The sequence below is a fragment of the Nyctibius grandis genome, chromosome 3 (assembly GCF_013368605.1).
Source record: "Nyctibius grandis isolate bNycGra1 chromosome 3, bNycGra1.pri, whole genome shotgun sequence".
Classification (NCBI taxonomy): domain Eukaryota; kingdom Metazoa; phylum Chordata; class Aves; order Nyctibiiformes; family Nyctibiidae; genus Nyctibius; species Nyctibius grandis.
In genome coordinates, this window is record NC_090660.1 from 6,987,363 (window position 1) to 7,003,968 (window position 16,606).

At 39.8% G+C, this 16,606-nt stretch overlaps 1 protein-coding gene across 1 annotated transcript in view; it reads left to right on the plus strand.

Annotated features, from left to right (window-relative positions):
* DCDC2 (doublecortin domain containing 2) overlaps positions 1–16,606 on the plus strand; it is a 72,195-nt gene that overhangs the window by 43,813 nt on the left and 11,776 nt on the right. The window contains exon 10 of the mRNA XM_068396463.1: positions 11,477–11,577. Within this exon, the coding sequence (XP_068252564.1) occupies positions 11,477–11,577 (101 nt within the window). The remainder of the gene's footprint in view (positions 1–11,476; positions 11,578–16,606) is intronic.

Genomic DNA, 16,606 nt, shown 5'->3' on the forward strand with positions numbered 1-16,606 from the left:
TGTTGTTTTCAGTACTGCTTGATGTACCAAAGACCTGTGTTAACATCCAGTCCAACTTGAAAGGGCAGAATATAGGCTGTTGCTCTGTGTATTAGTGCAAACTCTTCCCATTCTCCTAATGTGTATGCTTTTAGTGCTCTGAAATGTCTCCCTGTCAATAGGATCTTTTCCTCACTCTGTCCTGGTTTGTCACCTTGTCTCTGGGTGAGATGGATTCCTGCAGCGGTTGTGTGACTGGTGGGACTGAAGTGGATGATAAAAGGGCTCTAAAAGCTGGTAATGAGGGTGGTTTATTCTATATTAAGGCCCCTGTGTTTCACCCAGAGATGACTGTATGAGATGCAACTTCCCTTTTAAGCAGGCAACTAGCACCATACAGTCGATTAGCTGTAATATTTCAGCTAGATTCAGTTGGTGGAAAGGAGCATTGCAGCTTTCTTCCCAGTTTGCTCGTGCCTTTTGAAGACTGCTTCAAACATGTGAGGAACAGAATTTGAGAGGGAAGTGTGCAAGTGGTGCTTTTGTTCCCTTCCTACCTTTGCCCACAAATGCCAGGCTGTAAGCTCTGCCCTTGCAGTGTGAAGAGCAAAAGTAAGAGCAGGCACGAGCACACCAGACTTCTCAGCACATCCATTGTCCATCTGCATTACTGGCTGTTAGCCCAAGTGCTGCTCGAGTGAATAGCATTCAAACTCTGCATAGCAAGAACTTAAAGAGAATTATTTGCAAAGACTCCAGCTGTAGTGGACTTGTCCTCACCTTTGCCTTGTGCATTCAGAAGTCATGAACAGAAGTTCAGAAAAGGCTGTTTATTTGGAGAGGCTGTTTGTTTCAATCTGTTTCCCCATGGCAACAAGAAAGATGCAGTAAATCCTAAAGGTTTCTTGACCATGGTGCGCTTTCAGATCCCAGCTGCTCCAGGAAACTTGTTGAGGGCAAGATACATCTTGCCTACCTCTCACTGTATGAGGGTTAGAGGATTAATTCAAGCTGGGCTTCTAGGCACCAGCTGTCAAGGAGAGACAACTGTGTCTGGAGATGCCCATTCTCTCAGTAGACAGTGAAATTAGAAATCTAGCTTAGACCAGATGCTGAAGTATTGGATGTATGTATGTAATTCCTGCCTTGAATTATGACATTTTCAGTTTCATTTTAAAGTGAAGAGTCTTATTCTGAAATAGAGATGGATTTTTGATGCAGAACAGGAAGCCAGCTCCAGGAACACAGTGATAATGATTGCTCCCAAGTACTGCTTTAACCTGTATAGCTCCACTGTCTACTCTGAAGGCTCATTGCAGTGCCTCAGTTGGCTTTGCAGGTTTATTTAAAAAAAACCTTCAAATTCAAAGGCTTTGGATTGGGTAAGGGAAGCACTTTTCACCATCTTACGATTTTTATTTTATTTTTTCCTGATGGACAGTAAAAAAGACTCTTGTCATTTTAGTTGGCTGCATTTGGCTGTCACTGATGTGGGATTAGTTTATTTTAATCTGAAACCAATAAACTGCACAGTGAGTTTACACATGCACATTTTGGAGAATACTGAAATAGATATAAAGAAAATATTTGTAGTCGAAAATGTATCCCGTATTCTTTGCTGTCCTTGTCCCTGCCAATTTAGCAGTTATGTGGAATCTTCCCTCTTTTGAGTGCCAGACTGTTTGAAAGTGATTGTTTCCTAGGACTTAACATCTGAAGAATTATGCTCATAGCATATTTAAAGCTTAACCTAATCTTCCAACAGAGTTCAGTTGGGCTAGCTGTGTATTTACGTTGAATGTTTTTTTTTTTATACACTGAGAATTTCACCAGCATGCCATTCACATTACAACTGATCCATGTCATAATCCTCTCAAATCAAGATGATTGAAGAATTTCTTAATGTTGAAAGCTCTTTGTGCAAGATTTATATTCACCACTTCTTAGAGCAAATCCAGTAGACTGTGAGCTGGTGCTTTGGTTTTCATAACCTATAAAGCATGCTATTAGTGTTATGATTGGACTCTGATTGCACTGGTAGAAACCTAAATAATATCGAATATATTATATGTAACAGTAATTGCAACTGGAAATGTGAGGTTTAGAGCTTAGACTAGTGCAGCTGTTTCAGCAGAATTTGGGCTTATGAAAGTGACACCAAAGGCACATTTAATTATCAGCATTGTTAAAGAAAATTGGCAGAGTCCGGGTCTCTAGGTTTGCTGATTCTTTATTGAAGCAACGCAGAGTTGGACCACCACTGCAGTGAATGGTACCTGACTCAAATTCACTATCAGTTTATATAGAAACTAATAAGTAGTTACATCACAAACTTCTCACGAGCTTCTTTTAAAATTCCACTATTTCAATTCCTCTTTCTTCATTTGTCAAGAGTCCACAAAAGTCCATTCTTCTCCATTGGTCAGCTGATCTTTATCTTCTGGTTCCACTTCGGCTCCGGTCAACACCCCATCCTTAATGTTCTTGCTGTGATCAGCGTCCCGTCTTGATCCGGGTTGACCAGAGTCTGGTTTCCACTGCCAGCGTCTCCTAAATATTAACCTAAAATAGCTGAAGTCTGTTTAGAACCTCATTTCTATTAATTCTTATTTCTAAGTATTCTATATTGTTTTAAGGTAAAAAAAGGTTAACCATACATCCTTTTTACTAGAATCATCAGAAATTAATACTTCTAGGCCTACTTCTGCTTAGCTGCTCATTAAGCTTGACTGATGATTTGTTCAGTCATAGGTCAGGATTATACAAAGGAGGTTTGAGAACAATATTCATGGATTGTGAAAAGCCACCTGTGTTTATTCAGATAGATTTATATTAATTATTCTATTCTTAATTCTATTTCATCTCTATTGATTCTTATTTGCTTAATTCATGAGAACTTCTACAACAATTATGTGAAAATTTCTACAAGAAGCATCTTGGTTTGAGGTTTAAAAAAACCCCAAAACCAAACCTACTTATTTTTTGGTTTGCACCACATTCTGTAGACAGTATACTGTAGGAAGTTGAACAGGAAAGCAGCAAATTCAGAAGCATAGTAGAAAATCCTTGTAAAGTAACCCTCCACCCAAATTATAAAACAAGTTCTAGAGATAATAGAATGTGAAGTTTGAGTTCTCGCTAGATTTGGAAAAGTACTACAGTGGAGATGGGCTGAGCCACTCCGCAGTTTTTCAGATCTAGTTTTGAGTATTTTGAGGTCTTAGAAGATAGCAATCATTTAAATTTCCTGATTTTGCTATTGGCTAAAAAAAGGGAGAAAAAGGCCACCCTTAATTAAAGGGAAAGCTGCACAGAACATCAGCTATGGCAGCCGCTCCTGCTATCATGCGCTAATTTGCTTTCAATAAAATTATGAACTTGCCGAAGAGTATAAGCCTGGACTGCTGAATATCAGCTGTGCATTGTGAGCTAAAACTGTTGTTGCCCATGTTTTCCTGCTGACAACTTCTAGGATAAAAAACTCTCTGTAGTTAAAACACAGACACATAGACCATATCACTGCTATGTTGTCAAAGCAGGCAAAAACTGTGCTGAAGAAAGAGAGATCATCTTGTTTCTTATTTGCAGAGATTTTACAGGACCTGTAGGTTTATTCCTTGCATAATAGGAGATAAAATCACAATCTATAGTAAGAAGTGAGAACCCATGTTGCTGTTAGTGTGTATTGTTACAGTGCTGAATCATGGTAGCCGGAATATACTAATGCCAGTAGGGAGCTAAGCTGATGGTAAACCTTGTGTCCTCTTTCTTCGAGCACATGGTAAGTTTGTTTGGGTTTGCTTTTAGTAAAATGAATACATTGCAAAACATAAAATGGGCAAATAGTACTTGGCAGCAGAAAAGCCATGCTGCTTAGCTCACTGCAGGATGGAGTGTAGGTGTACTGATGCTCAGTTTGGCATGACTGGACCAGGACAGACGTTTCAGGGCTTTTGCATTTACTTTGTAACAGTTTAGCCCTTCTGACCCGGCTGTACCGAAGAGAAGGCTGAGCTTTCCAACAGGCATGGAATTAAAAAAGATGTGGCTGAATGGGAGACGCTTTATTAATTTCAAAATGCAAATGATCTTAATGATCTGTAATTTAAATAAATGAATAAATTAGATGCTTAGAAACACACAGAATAAGTGATGTGAATGACCAAAGTAGGAAGAAGTAAGAAAAAACCTCACAGTTCTTTATTTTTGTAGCTGTTTATGTACAATGATGACGGAGCTATTGCAGCTGTCTAAGGCATCTTTTCCTTCGCTCTACCATTACCACATTTCCTATCAGTAAAGGAAACTGCTGCATACAAGGTCAACCTCTAGAAGCACCTTTTGCAGTTTCTGTTGAGGTAGTCAGATATCAGCAATCTATAATGGTGTGAAATCTTACTCGAAATTCAGTATTTTCTGAAGAGAATTAATTTCTTAGAAGCTTGAGTCTGCAATAGTATCAGGTGAAGAAAAATACATATTTTTGTAATATTCCCAACAGTTTCATATGTATATTGCTACCAGTTTGTTTTTAATTCCATTACTTTTTGATGACAGAAGTCACAGGCATGCACACACATGCAAACCTATCACCAAGGCATTGGCTTTTTGTTGGAAATGGCCCTTGTACAGCAGTGATACTTTGAAATAAAAACAAAACAATCGAAAAACAGAGAAAAGAAAATTATGTTGTAGACAGGTGTAAATGCACATCCTCCCTATTCCTTGTAGCAATCTATTCAATTTAATGAGCCACAGATTTTTTACATTTTGTTTTTAATTTGACTTAACGTTTTTATGAGGCAACCTCTGTGGTAAGTCACATTAAATTTTTTTTTATAGTCACATTCATTTCCTTGCTTACATACAGAGCTTGCAGTTAGTAATGTCTTTGATTTCCATGAAATATTCAGGGCAGGCTATTATTACAATGATTTTTTTTTATCCCTACTGCTAAACTTCAATCAGTTTAAAATTTGAAATGCATTAATGACTGCATAATGTTGTAATTTGTGCTGCAGTAAATGTTTTACAGTTAATGCTGGTTAGGAAAGGAGCTTATACAAGAGCCATTAATTGCTATGCTTATTTAAAATATACAGATTTCTTATGAGTTAGTTCAATGTATAACTCAATTACTATTTAATAAAGTCATATAACTTTCTTGTTTATCAAAGTGTACAAAAGGATTCCAGATGAAATGCTGAGTGGCATCAGACAAAAAATGATCTTTGCACTTTATCCAAGGTTTGCTCAGTTATACATGTACCACTTCATTGCTTCTTTCTGCACAATACACTGAACATCTGTGTATTGAGAGAACCGGTAACATGTATCAGGTGAAACGCTGTTAGTCAAAATGTTTTGGGCATTTATAAATTTGCTGCTGATGATAATTAATCTGTTCTGTACCTATCAGGAGATTAGCCAGAAGTATAAAATATCTAGAAAATTCCCCTGAATGGTCAGTGGACGCCCTTTCACACCAAATGAATTCTCAGGGGCTGCAAAGCTAGCATAGCTGGCATGGGCGGAGTAGGTAACTGTGAGGATGAAGATCCTTGGCTATTATGAGCCATTATGCAAGAAGCAGAATTTACAGCAGTCTTGAAATTGTCTTAAATTGTCTTGGTTTTATTTGTCCACTTGCAACAAAATCACAGAAGTGAAAAAGTACTGTAGGAACACAGTACCGCCTTTTCTTATCTTTGGTGAAACCAGCTGAGGACTGAACCACTTACTTTATGAAATAGACCTTGGCCAAGTACAAAATCAGAAACCCCACACTCTATTTATCAGTCATCATCCTTTCTAAGGTTCTGATCCAAACCTGATCACTCTGCCTTTCTCCTACTCATAGCCTCTGGACCTGATTTCCAAAGAGCTAAGCCGTCTGAGAACATCCTCCCTCATGTAATTTCACCACCTTTTTCTGCTGGAAGTGTTCACGTTTGTACTATTTGTGTGGCTCCATTGCTGCTAGCTGTAGAGCTTAGCCGTAAGGAGGTGCCAGTGTTTCAACAGCTGTATCATTTGACTTTGCTTAGGGCAGGTTGGGTTGGTTCACCGTTTTTTTGAGACACTAGCTACCTCTCTTCAGTAGAGCTGTTATCAGGCTCGAGGTGTTCCCTTTCCTGGTAACCCTCACAAGGCTTTGGGGAATTCAGAGCTTGAAGCAGTCTGGATCCTCTTGAGATTTCATCAGTCTTTCTCTCTGTGGGATTACAGAGCTGGAGAAGAGGTGAGATAACTCTTGAAGAAGCTCCATAAGAAAACACTTGTGGTTGCAGTTTTCGTTAATCCCTTCAGCCTGGAGCCAAAAAATGCTGCGAGAATTCTTTCCCCAGGCTGTAGAGCCACTATCCAGTCTTACTAAGTATTGTTTCTTGTAGGAATAAGAATAAGAAAGCAAGAAAAATACTTGCCTGACAACAATGAGCATTTTTTCATTGTTGCTTTTTGCTGCACCTCTGTCACAAATGAGTATGCGTGGGAGCATCTGAACATAGAAATTCAATTGCAGATAGGTACTAGGAAAATGGCATTCCTCTTCTCAGGCTTTCCTGAAGGAAGATTCCTTTAAGAATCTTACATTGGCATGGGTACCTGCTGGCTTGTTCTTTCCTCCCCTCTCATTCTTTCAAGCTTCTACTCTTCTGCTGCATGTAACCCATTTTTTTGCCTTCCTGCCAGTGTGCTGGACGCCACTTCTTCCCTTAATTTCCACCTGTGTTTCCTCATCTTTCTATTTGCTCTTGTACAGTTCTTCATTCCACACATTTCTTCTAACATTACTGTGCCCTCATCTCTGTCTGCGTCCATATCTTCCAGCCTCTGCATATTGTCTCTCTCCAGTTGGCTGCTCCTCTTGAATGCCTTTTCCCTCCTGTGATCTGTTCTTTGCCCTTCTGCAGGTTCTTCTTTCCCCTTCTTGCCTGAATTACTGAACATGACCCTGCTTTAAAATAATCAGAAAAAATGGGAGATTTTTGTTTAGGTGGTGATTTTTAGCTCAAGACAGTCTGTTTTCACACAATGACTGGCAAAACCTGAAAAATTCCAGTCTCTTCTGGTTGTCTGGACACCAAGGAAAAATATCCTCACAGAAGATCAAGAATCTCAATATTTTGCTTGGCCTGTTGACAGAAGCAGCACTTACTGTGGCATGGAGAACTGAGAACCTAACTGAAATAAATCCTCTGATTTATATTTGTCAACAAAGCTGTGGAGAGACGTTTTGGAGCTCAAAGTGCCCTTGAATCCTTTGCTGCCATTGTATTCTACTCAACTTGGAGCAAATGGGTAGAGTATGCCACAGCTTAATTGTAAGGCTTGGACCTACCTTCCTTTCTTATCCGCTTTTAGAGCTCTTCTGCCCCAACACGGCCATGACCCTGACTGTGGCCAATTCTCAATTAGTTTGAGGCACAGAAAGTCAGAACTAGCTCTCGTATGAAGAGCATGTTTAATTTACAATATTTTATGAATCATTTGGGGTAGGCATAAATGTTCCATCGAATGGAAGTGCTGGGAATTCTCGTTTCAGTAAGATATGCTACTTATTTCTAACTTCAGCAGAGATTGCAATATAAGCCCATACAATATAGAATGAAGATTTGCAAAAATGGTTTTTCTTGTAATTTACAGTGTTTCCTAAAAAGCCTTCTTGTTTTTTCCTCCCTTAGAGACGTGTGTAGAAACTGACTAATAATACAGTCAGAGATGTGAAATACTGCCTCAATAAGATTTTTTTGTGTTTTTTTTTCCTAAACCAAAAAGCATTTCTGAAATATTACCTATAAAACATGAGGCAAAATTACTCAACCTAACATGTTTGTTTGGGAGGTGCTGAGTAACTCACAGCACTGCTAGTAGTGATTATGTGGTCTGCAAACTCCTGCTGATGAGATCTTGAGAGAGAATAACATAAAGAAGTAGTATGTTGACCTTTCACTCAGCTGCCCTCCTCCAGATATTTGTAAATTCACATGCAAAAGGTGTAAATACTTCTGGCTGCAGTAGAGTAGCAACACTAATGTTTACATTTTAAGCTTTTTTCTTAGTGCTCCATTTAATCAAGTTATTTTTTGTAAATTATTTTACAAATTTTGTATTTCTTCTCACTTTTAATACCAAAACACAAGAGTACATGTCCTAATGTAAGACTAATTTCATTCCTTGCAAATTTCTTTGGAATTTTTTCTTTATTCAGATATTACAACTTTCCCATTTTTCAGTTAGTATCTTTTTTTTCTCCACTTGCTTTGGAACATTTCAGACGTGTTTTTCTTCCTTCCCCGACTATTAATAGTACATGTGTTTTGGACATTTTTCTTCCATGCTGTCATGTTTGTGCAGAGGTAAATAATTCATTTCCCTTTTGTTGTCAACTTTCTTATTTCCTTAAATATTTTTTTCTTTTCCTTTTCTGACAACAAATCTTTTCTGCCATCCTTTCAGAAACCAACTAACGATCTTTTGTGTTGTATGCATTTGAAATATGCTTTAACTACTTGTTTTCTTCAAAGAATATAGCTGTTCTGAAAATGGAATAATTTTCCATTTTGTCTGAAAACACTGTCCTTGATGTTTTTTCAGTTACTTCTGTGGTTACTATTCTTTCCCCTTGCAGCCTGCCATGTAGTTTTGGCATCTTCCACACTGTGGATGAGCAGGAATGCTATTTCACTTTAGAGTATTTTATGTGCAAGACAATGAACAGTGATATCCTTGAGAAATGCTGGAAGGTCGTGCAGAGCTCTTTTCAAGTAATCTCTTTTCATTTATGACCAGCTTTCTGAGCAGACACCTGTTAGAAAATGCTTGGAGGAAATCCCATGGGGATTTCAAGTTGTGCTTGTTGAAATCCTCCTGTTACTAGTTTTTTGTGTACACTCTTCTGAATGGGAAATTTGGTTGCATGACCTGGGTAGAAACATATTGTCATCTCCCCTCTCCCTCACTCCCTTCTGGCTTCATGATTAAGGTTTTTGAAAATAACGGCATGTCTGTTTCCTTGTGTGGAGTTTAGTTGCTGGGTTATTCATCATAGCCCTGAGGCTGATCTACTCTTCTAAGGAGAGGTGCTTTAAAATTGAGAATCTTCAACTCTTGAGATGAATTTTGTGGATTTGGCCTCCAGGGCCAACACATGTTCATCTCCCTTGTACTTCTTTTGCCCTGCTGGAGAAAAACCTGATGAGAATTACCTCTGCAGCAAAGTCCTTTTACCTCTTGAGGCCAGACAATCCCCATTTTGGTTGAAAGACTTGGGAATCTTGAAGGCAAAGGTGGTATTACAGAGTTCAAATGAAATTACGGCAATATTAAATGCAGATCTCTCAGACACTCATCTGACATTTTATAGTTCAGTGAGCCAAGGAATCTAGGACAAGGTTATTTTCTTAAGGTACTTAAGGGAAGGCCTTGAGTTAGGAGAGTCAACACGGTGGCTTTCAAGGAACACATTACATTTTTCTCTCAGAATATGGTGGTGATCTATATCTTAATCAAATGTCTATGATGAGAGGCAACAAAGATAATATCAGGTAAGAGAAACAGAACCTTCTGTCCTTTAGAGAGCTCAGAAAAATGGGAAATGTGAAGTGCATTGATTATTTGAAAAACTACAAGTAGCACCCATGCAGATGCATTTTGTTGCTTTTCTCAACCACTCCATGTTTTTATTGCTGAATTTGTCAAAAAACCCTGTCTCGGCAAAGGGGTCTGTAATGAGATATGTACACATAGATTGTCCAAGATTTATCCTACTACCAGCACATATTGGATGTCCTTAGCTGGTTTCAATGGAACATACTGCAACAGATGCATTATATTTAATATCCACAAGAAAGGGAAATTAAGAAAAGAAAATTATTATTTCCATGCTAAGTATGAAGATGGGACCTTTTTCAAGATGCGCAAGATGTTTAGGATAAGAACCCAACCAATGATGCTAAGAACTCTGTGGTATTTCCAACACCGGTACTTTCAGAGAACAAGTAATATAGATCTTTTTGCAGGGTGAGGAGGTTCCAGCAGGACAGATGCTCAGGTACTGAAGCTGCTGTGTCCATCAGAAAATCTGTCTTCTAAGATGCAGCCAGCAGTACCACTCTGGAATATCATTGTGATGTTCCACAGACTTCCCCATTTCTGCCTCTTCATTTCAAACTGTGAGAACTGCTTTCATTTCTGGTGCTCTGGTCAGTGGCCTGTCAGTAGATACCTAAGGCCATCTGGATGAGCTGGCACCTCCCCTCCAGTTAGCCATTAGGTATGGTATACCTCAGAATTTTGCTCCCAGGGTAAACTCTTTCCTTGGCTCTCACAGTGATGAGAAAGTAGCTTGAAAACTAACTTCCAGAGTAGTCAATGCTGACTTTTTTTGCAGGTGGACTCTGAATTTCTCTAAGTCTTCATTTTTTATCTGTTCTTTTTCCTCTTTCTCAATGGTTTTCTGACTGGTTCAGTGCTTCACTAGGGCTGTTTATTTAACAGTGTCCAGCAATGTAGATCAATTTGCATGGTCAGTTGATATTATCAAGTTCACATGCTTTTATGAAGAATTAAGAGGCAATCTAAAACAGCAGAAGTGTTTTTTCCTTTTTCTTATTGTAGTTACTTACTATGTTGGATATGAACATGGCAACATAGGACCATCTGTCTCTCCTAGGTAGATGGAGAGAGAGGGAGGTGATTTGGAGTAACCTGTGCTTTTAATTTCTGGGCTGTTTTCTGTTTGGGGGGAAGGGAGAGAGGAATGTGTGTCACTTAGAAATTGTTTGTTTTCTGTTATGTACCTGTCTTCACTTTCCTAGTTAGCTGATACTGAAAGACCCACATTAGAAGCCTCGAAGACCACTAGTTATTACTTACACTTGGCAGAAAAAAAACCTCAAACTAAATGGTGTAAAATCTTTGCAAAATTGAATATCATTGTAATCATTAACCTCGTTAGTTAGGAGTATGTGCTTTTTTAATGTGGATGTGAAGTTTCAGCTATAATTCTACTTGCACGTGCCCAAGGGTGGGGAGTAGCATTAATCCCACTGTTTCTGTTAATCTTTTACTCTTTTCCTAGTTCACTATGTTTGTTGTTGATTCAGAGCCTGAGATTTTTGCTAGATGTGTGTTATAGTGCTAATTACTAGAGGTTACTATCATTGACTGTAGAAATAGAAGTAATATGTTGTTGTAATGTTCAGATTTACTCCTGACCTTTGCCAGAAGTGAAGGAACTTCAGATCCAGGGCTTTGTTTAGTCTTTGTTTCCAGAGACTGGTGTAGCATGTAAGTATTTGTTATTAAAAAGGAAAGGAAAACAAATTTACAATAATGGGAGACTGAAAACTTCATTAAAAGAACTGTATAGGGAATAGTGGGTCAGCTCAGAAACGTGCTCCCAGCAACAAAATTGAATGCAGTTCAGTAGTTGTGCCACACAGTGTCACAATTGGACTTCAGTTCCTTCCACTCTGTATCTTTCCCATTGTAGGTGAAGATATTTACAAAGCCAAAGAAGAGCTGTCTGAAATGTGGGGGGCAGATGAAGTGCAGGAAGATGAAGATACTCATGTAGAAGTTCCACTGGACCAGGTATTGATCAAGCTTTAAATAAATGGCTTTTTTTTAGGATTACAGGTTCTGTGTTTTCTTTCCCCAGTTTCTTTCAAGTGTACAGCATAATTCTGTGGGATGATTGTAACAGCTCAACTATACGACTTCTTTTATGGGAGCTTTAGCAAATCTTCCTTTCTCTGTTAACGTGTGAAATATCAGTTACCTTTTCATCGTGCATCAGCTTGAGAACTGCTCTAAGAGCCCTTATAGGACCTTAGAGAATCAGGACTCTCTGCCTACCAAATAGATCCACCTGGATCACAGTCCCTTTATACTGGTGCAGCAGTGTAAAAGGACTATGGCACAGAATCAAGGTCAGAATTTCTGCAGTCCTGAACCACAAACAGGTGTGGATTTATCTAATTTTTATTAAAGCTGCCAGCACTTCTGCTGGAACAACAGGGTACTTAGTTGGCCAACTTTTTCATAGTAAGACTTATGTGCAATAAATAGGTCTCGATGACTAAATATAAGATTATATCCCCTTTGTTTTACTTTGATTTGTTTTGAAAAGAAACTCCTGTGAACTGAAATAATACAGGAAATAGGTAAGTTGAAGTTTATTCCAATGAAGTGGAGAGTAGAACTGCTTAAACTATTTGCTGAAAACTTATAATTTTTTTTCTGCTAGTGAATTGCTCACAAGACAGTCCTCTTTTGTGTTTGAGTAATTTGCCAGCTTGTTCAACTTTGTGTCCAGTCCACGAGATGTTGCGTTGCGCTTTTGGTGTCTGTTGATAATGGCTTGGGGCCAGCCACCTACGCCGCAAGATAATATTTCTGATCCATGCTGCAGTGTAAGGAATCACAGTTTACACAACAGATTTCTCAGGCTAAAAATCATCCCAACAACATAAGGGATTCTTGAGCATTTTTCTGACTTCCTGGTGGTGAGCTCAGTGCTGAGGAACAATTATTAATGTGAGGTTGTAAACAAATGGGAGAGAGGGAGTTAAAAATAGTTGTTTGTAAATACACTTTGATTACCCAGGGCACAAAAAATCGGGGAGATTTCTGGAGTGTGTTGGAGACAAATTTTTGATGTAGGTGGTGGGATACATGATTAGGAGAGGCATTCTGCTGGATTTGCTACTCATGAATAAAGAGGAACTTGTTGGGGATGTGATACTCTGGAAGCATTATTTGCAGTGGTCATTAGATGATAGGATTTAAGACCCTGAAGGAAGTGGGGGTGGCAAATAATGAATTAAAAATCCTGGAATTCAGGAGAGTGGTCTTTGGCTTGTTTGGGAAACTGGAAGGCAGGATCCTGTGCAAAGCTGCCCTGAAGTGCAGAGGAACACAGGAGACCTGGTTGATCTCCAAGAGCATCTTCCTTAAAGCACAAGAACCATCCCCATGTGCAAGAAAACAAGCAGGCATAGCAGAAGACCAGTTTGAACAGAGGACTCCTGACCTCATACGAAAAGAGGTAGAGTGTGGAAGGTAGAAGGAGGGATGGACTGCTAAGAAGCAGTATAGTGATGCCCATCCCTGGGCAGGCAGGGGTGAAATTGGGAAAGCCAAAGCTTGTCGAGAAATGGAAACTCATGCATGTGATTGGGAATAGCCAACACAGATTTACTATGGGCAAATCATACTTAACCAACCTCTTTGCCTCAGTGATGAAATAACTGACTGTGGATGAAGGGAGAGCAGTTATTGTCATTTGTCTTGCTTTCAGCGTAGACTTTTATATTTGTAGGAGAAACTGGAAGAAGTGTAGTAGATAGGGGGAGGAAGATATCCTTAAGGAAAGCAGGGGCTGGATTTGTGGTAGACGAAAAACTAGGGGCTGGATTTTCATCAAGGTAGATGAAAAACTGGCTGGTTCAGTGAGACTTAAAAGGTCAGTTGGTTGAAATTTAACTAGCACCTATTTATGGATAGTGGTCCTCAGGGTTTGATACTGGGTCTGATATTTTTTAACGTGTTCATTGGTAACATGGATGATGGCACGGGATGCAGCCTTGTCCAGGCTCAGTAGTAAAGCGAAACTGTCATTATCAGGTAATATGCAGGGCTGCCTTTCAGAGCAATCTCAACAGCTTGAAGGAATGAGCTGACTCAAGCCTCATGAAGTTCAACAAAGAGAAATATGAAGTGGGGTACCTGGGACAGGGTAGCTGTGCATTGGTACAGTCAGCATGTGTAGGCTGAGGAGCAACTCAGCAGGAGGGGCCATGCAGCTCTTGTGGCTAGCAAGTTGACAATGAGTCAGCAGTGCTCCCTTTTGGTGATGAAGGTTGAGTGCGCTGGCATTTCTAAGAGCACAGCCAGCACATCAAGGGAATGGATTATCTCCCTTGACTTGGCACCTCTGAGGTCGCATCTAGAGTATTTTGTCCAGTTTTGAGTTTTTCCCAGTACAAGAGAGGTATTTACAAATGGGAGAGAGTCCAGCACAGCAACACACTAAAACATTTAGGGGGCTAGAGCCTATGACACAGGAGAAGCATAGGGAACTGGGTTTGTTTCATCTTAAAGGCTAAGCAAGAGAAGGCAGATCAAACTGCTCTCTTCAGCCACAGATGGAGTAACAGAGAAGATGAAGCCAACCTTTTCTCTGTGTTGCACAGTGAAAGGATAAGGCAATGGTCAGAATTTGCAGCAAGGAAATTACTAATTGGACATAAGAAAAATGTTTTCAACAATGAGAACTGTAAGCACTTTCCTGTCCAGAGAGGCTGAGAATCTTTGTCTTCAGCGATTTTTAAAACTAAACTGGACAGGGCCTCAAACAACCTATTTTTACTTTCAAGTTGGTTCAGCAGGGCACTGGCCTAGATGATCTCTAGAGCAGTTGTCTCCAAAGTGGAGTGTGCACAGCCCAGGGGGTATGAAAGACAATCCCTTGGGGTGCAGGAAGAACATGTTAGAACTTCGGTAGTACATGTATATAATTTATAAATAAGTAAATATACATATATTTATATTCTCTGATGGAGTGACTACATTAGTAGACAAGGGAAGAGCTATGGATGTCATCTATCTGGACTTCTGTCAGGCCTTTGACATGGTCCCCCACAACATCCTTCTCTCTAAATTGGAGAGAGATGGGTTTGATGAGTGGACTGTTTGGTGGATGAGGAATTGGTTTGATAGTCGCATCCAGAGGGTAGGTGGTCAACAGCTCAATGTCCAGATGGAGATCAGTGATGAGTGGTGTCCCTCAGGGGTCTGTATTGGGACCGATACTATTTAATATCTTCATCAATGACATAGTGGGATCAAGTGCACCCTCAGCAAGTTTGCAGATGACACCAAGCTGAGTGGTGCAGTTGACACGTCTGAGCGATGGGTTGACATCCAGAGGGACCTGGACAAGCTCGAGAAGTGGGCCCATGTGAACTTCATGAGGTTCAACAAGGCGAAGTGCAAGGTCCTGCATCTGGGTTGGGGCAAACTTTGGTATCAATACAGGCTGGGGGATGAAGGGATTGAGAGCAGCCCTGTGGAGAAGGACTTGGGGGTACTGGTGGACGAAAAGCTGGACATGAGCCGGCAATGTGCACTCACAGCCCAGAAAGCCAACCGTATCCTGGGCTGCATCAAAAGAAGTGTGGCCAGCAGGTCGAGGGAGGTGATTCTGCCCCTCTACTTTGCTCTGGTGAGACCCCACCTGGAGTACTGTGTTCAGCTCTAGAGTCCTCAGTACAGGAAAGACATGGACCTGCTGGAGCAGGTCCAGAGGAGGGCCACAAAAATGATGACAGGGATGGAACACCTCTCCTATGAGGAAAGGCTGAGAGAGTTGGGGTTGTTCAGCCTGGAGAAGAGAAGGCTCCGGGGAGACCTTATTGCAGCCTTTCAATATTTAAAGGGGGCTTATAAGAAAGATGGGGACAATCTTTTTAGTAGGGCCTGTATTGATAGGACAAGGGGTAATGGAGTTTAAACTAAAAGAGGGTAAATTTAGACTAGATATAAGGAAGAAATTTTTTATGATGAGGGTGGTGAAACACTGGAACAGGCTGCCCAGCGAGGTAGTAGATGCCTCATCCCTGGAAACATTCAAGGTCAGGTTGGATGGGACTTTGAGCAACCTGATCTAGTTGAAGATGTCCCTGCTCACTGCAGGGAGCATTGGACTAGGTGACCTTTAAAGGTTCCAACCCAGACCATTCTATTGTTCTATATCAGGGTCCGTGCTCAAAAATTTTTTACTGATAGGGGTGTGCAATCAAAACAGCTTGGAGACCACTGCTCTAAAGGTCTCTTCCAACCTAATTTTTCTGTGATTCTGTATTTGTTTATGCTTGATTATTTCAGTCCTATAATCAACTTTTTTTTTTAGTAAGCTTTATTTTTTTGTCCTTACTATTTAGCTGCCTGATTTTTTTCAATTTATTTGAATTGAGTAAAAGAATACTAGATACATACATTTTGCTTATCTTCTGCCTTTAAAAAATGCCTGAGGGGAAAATAGAAGTTTTATGAGCTTATACTTTGTTTTAATTTCTGCCTGCTATACCAATCTGTACATTAACAAAAGCCACATATGAAGCTGCTGCTGTAGCCATTTTGAAGAATGGCACCATACCCATCTGAAAAAAAAAATCCGGATCTCTAAATTTTATTTTATGCTGCTGTTTCTAAGAAGGACCATTCTTAGAGGCCCATGCATTGTCCTCAGATTTTTTCGGTTGCTACCAACTGATTTTGCTACCTGGACGAGGAACTGGAAGCAGATGTGTTTGAGAGGGGGAAAAAATTTAAAAATCAGTCATGCACACTATTAATAATCTGATTTTCATATTTTCAGAAAAGCCAAACAAAGCACCCAAATTTATTGCAACTCAAGCGAGGGTTTATTTCTCATTTTAAAACTTCATGTATAGTTTCCTAGGTAATCTGGCAGGAAGCCAGGTCCTTCTGAGTAGCACTGAGTACTTTTTATTCCCAGATAACTGAGGTTACTCAGACCTTGCAAGCACTTAGCATTTTACATGTTCAGGTTCTTATTAATGACCGTTTTAAATTGTTTTAAATTCTGTGATGTAAC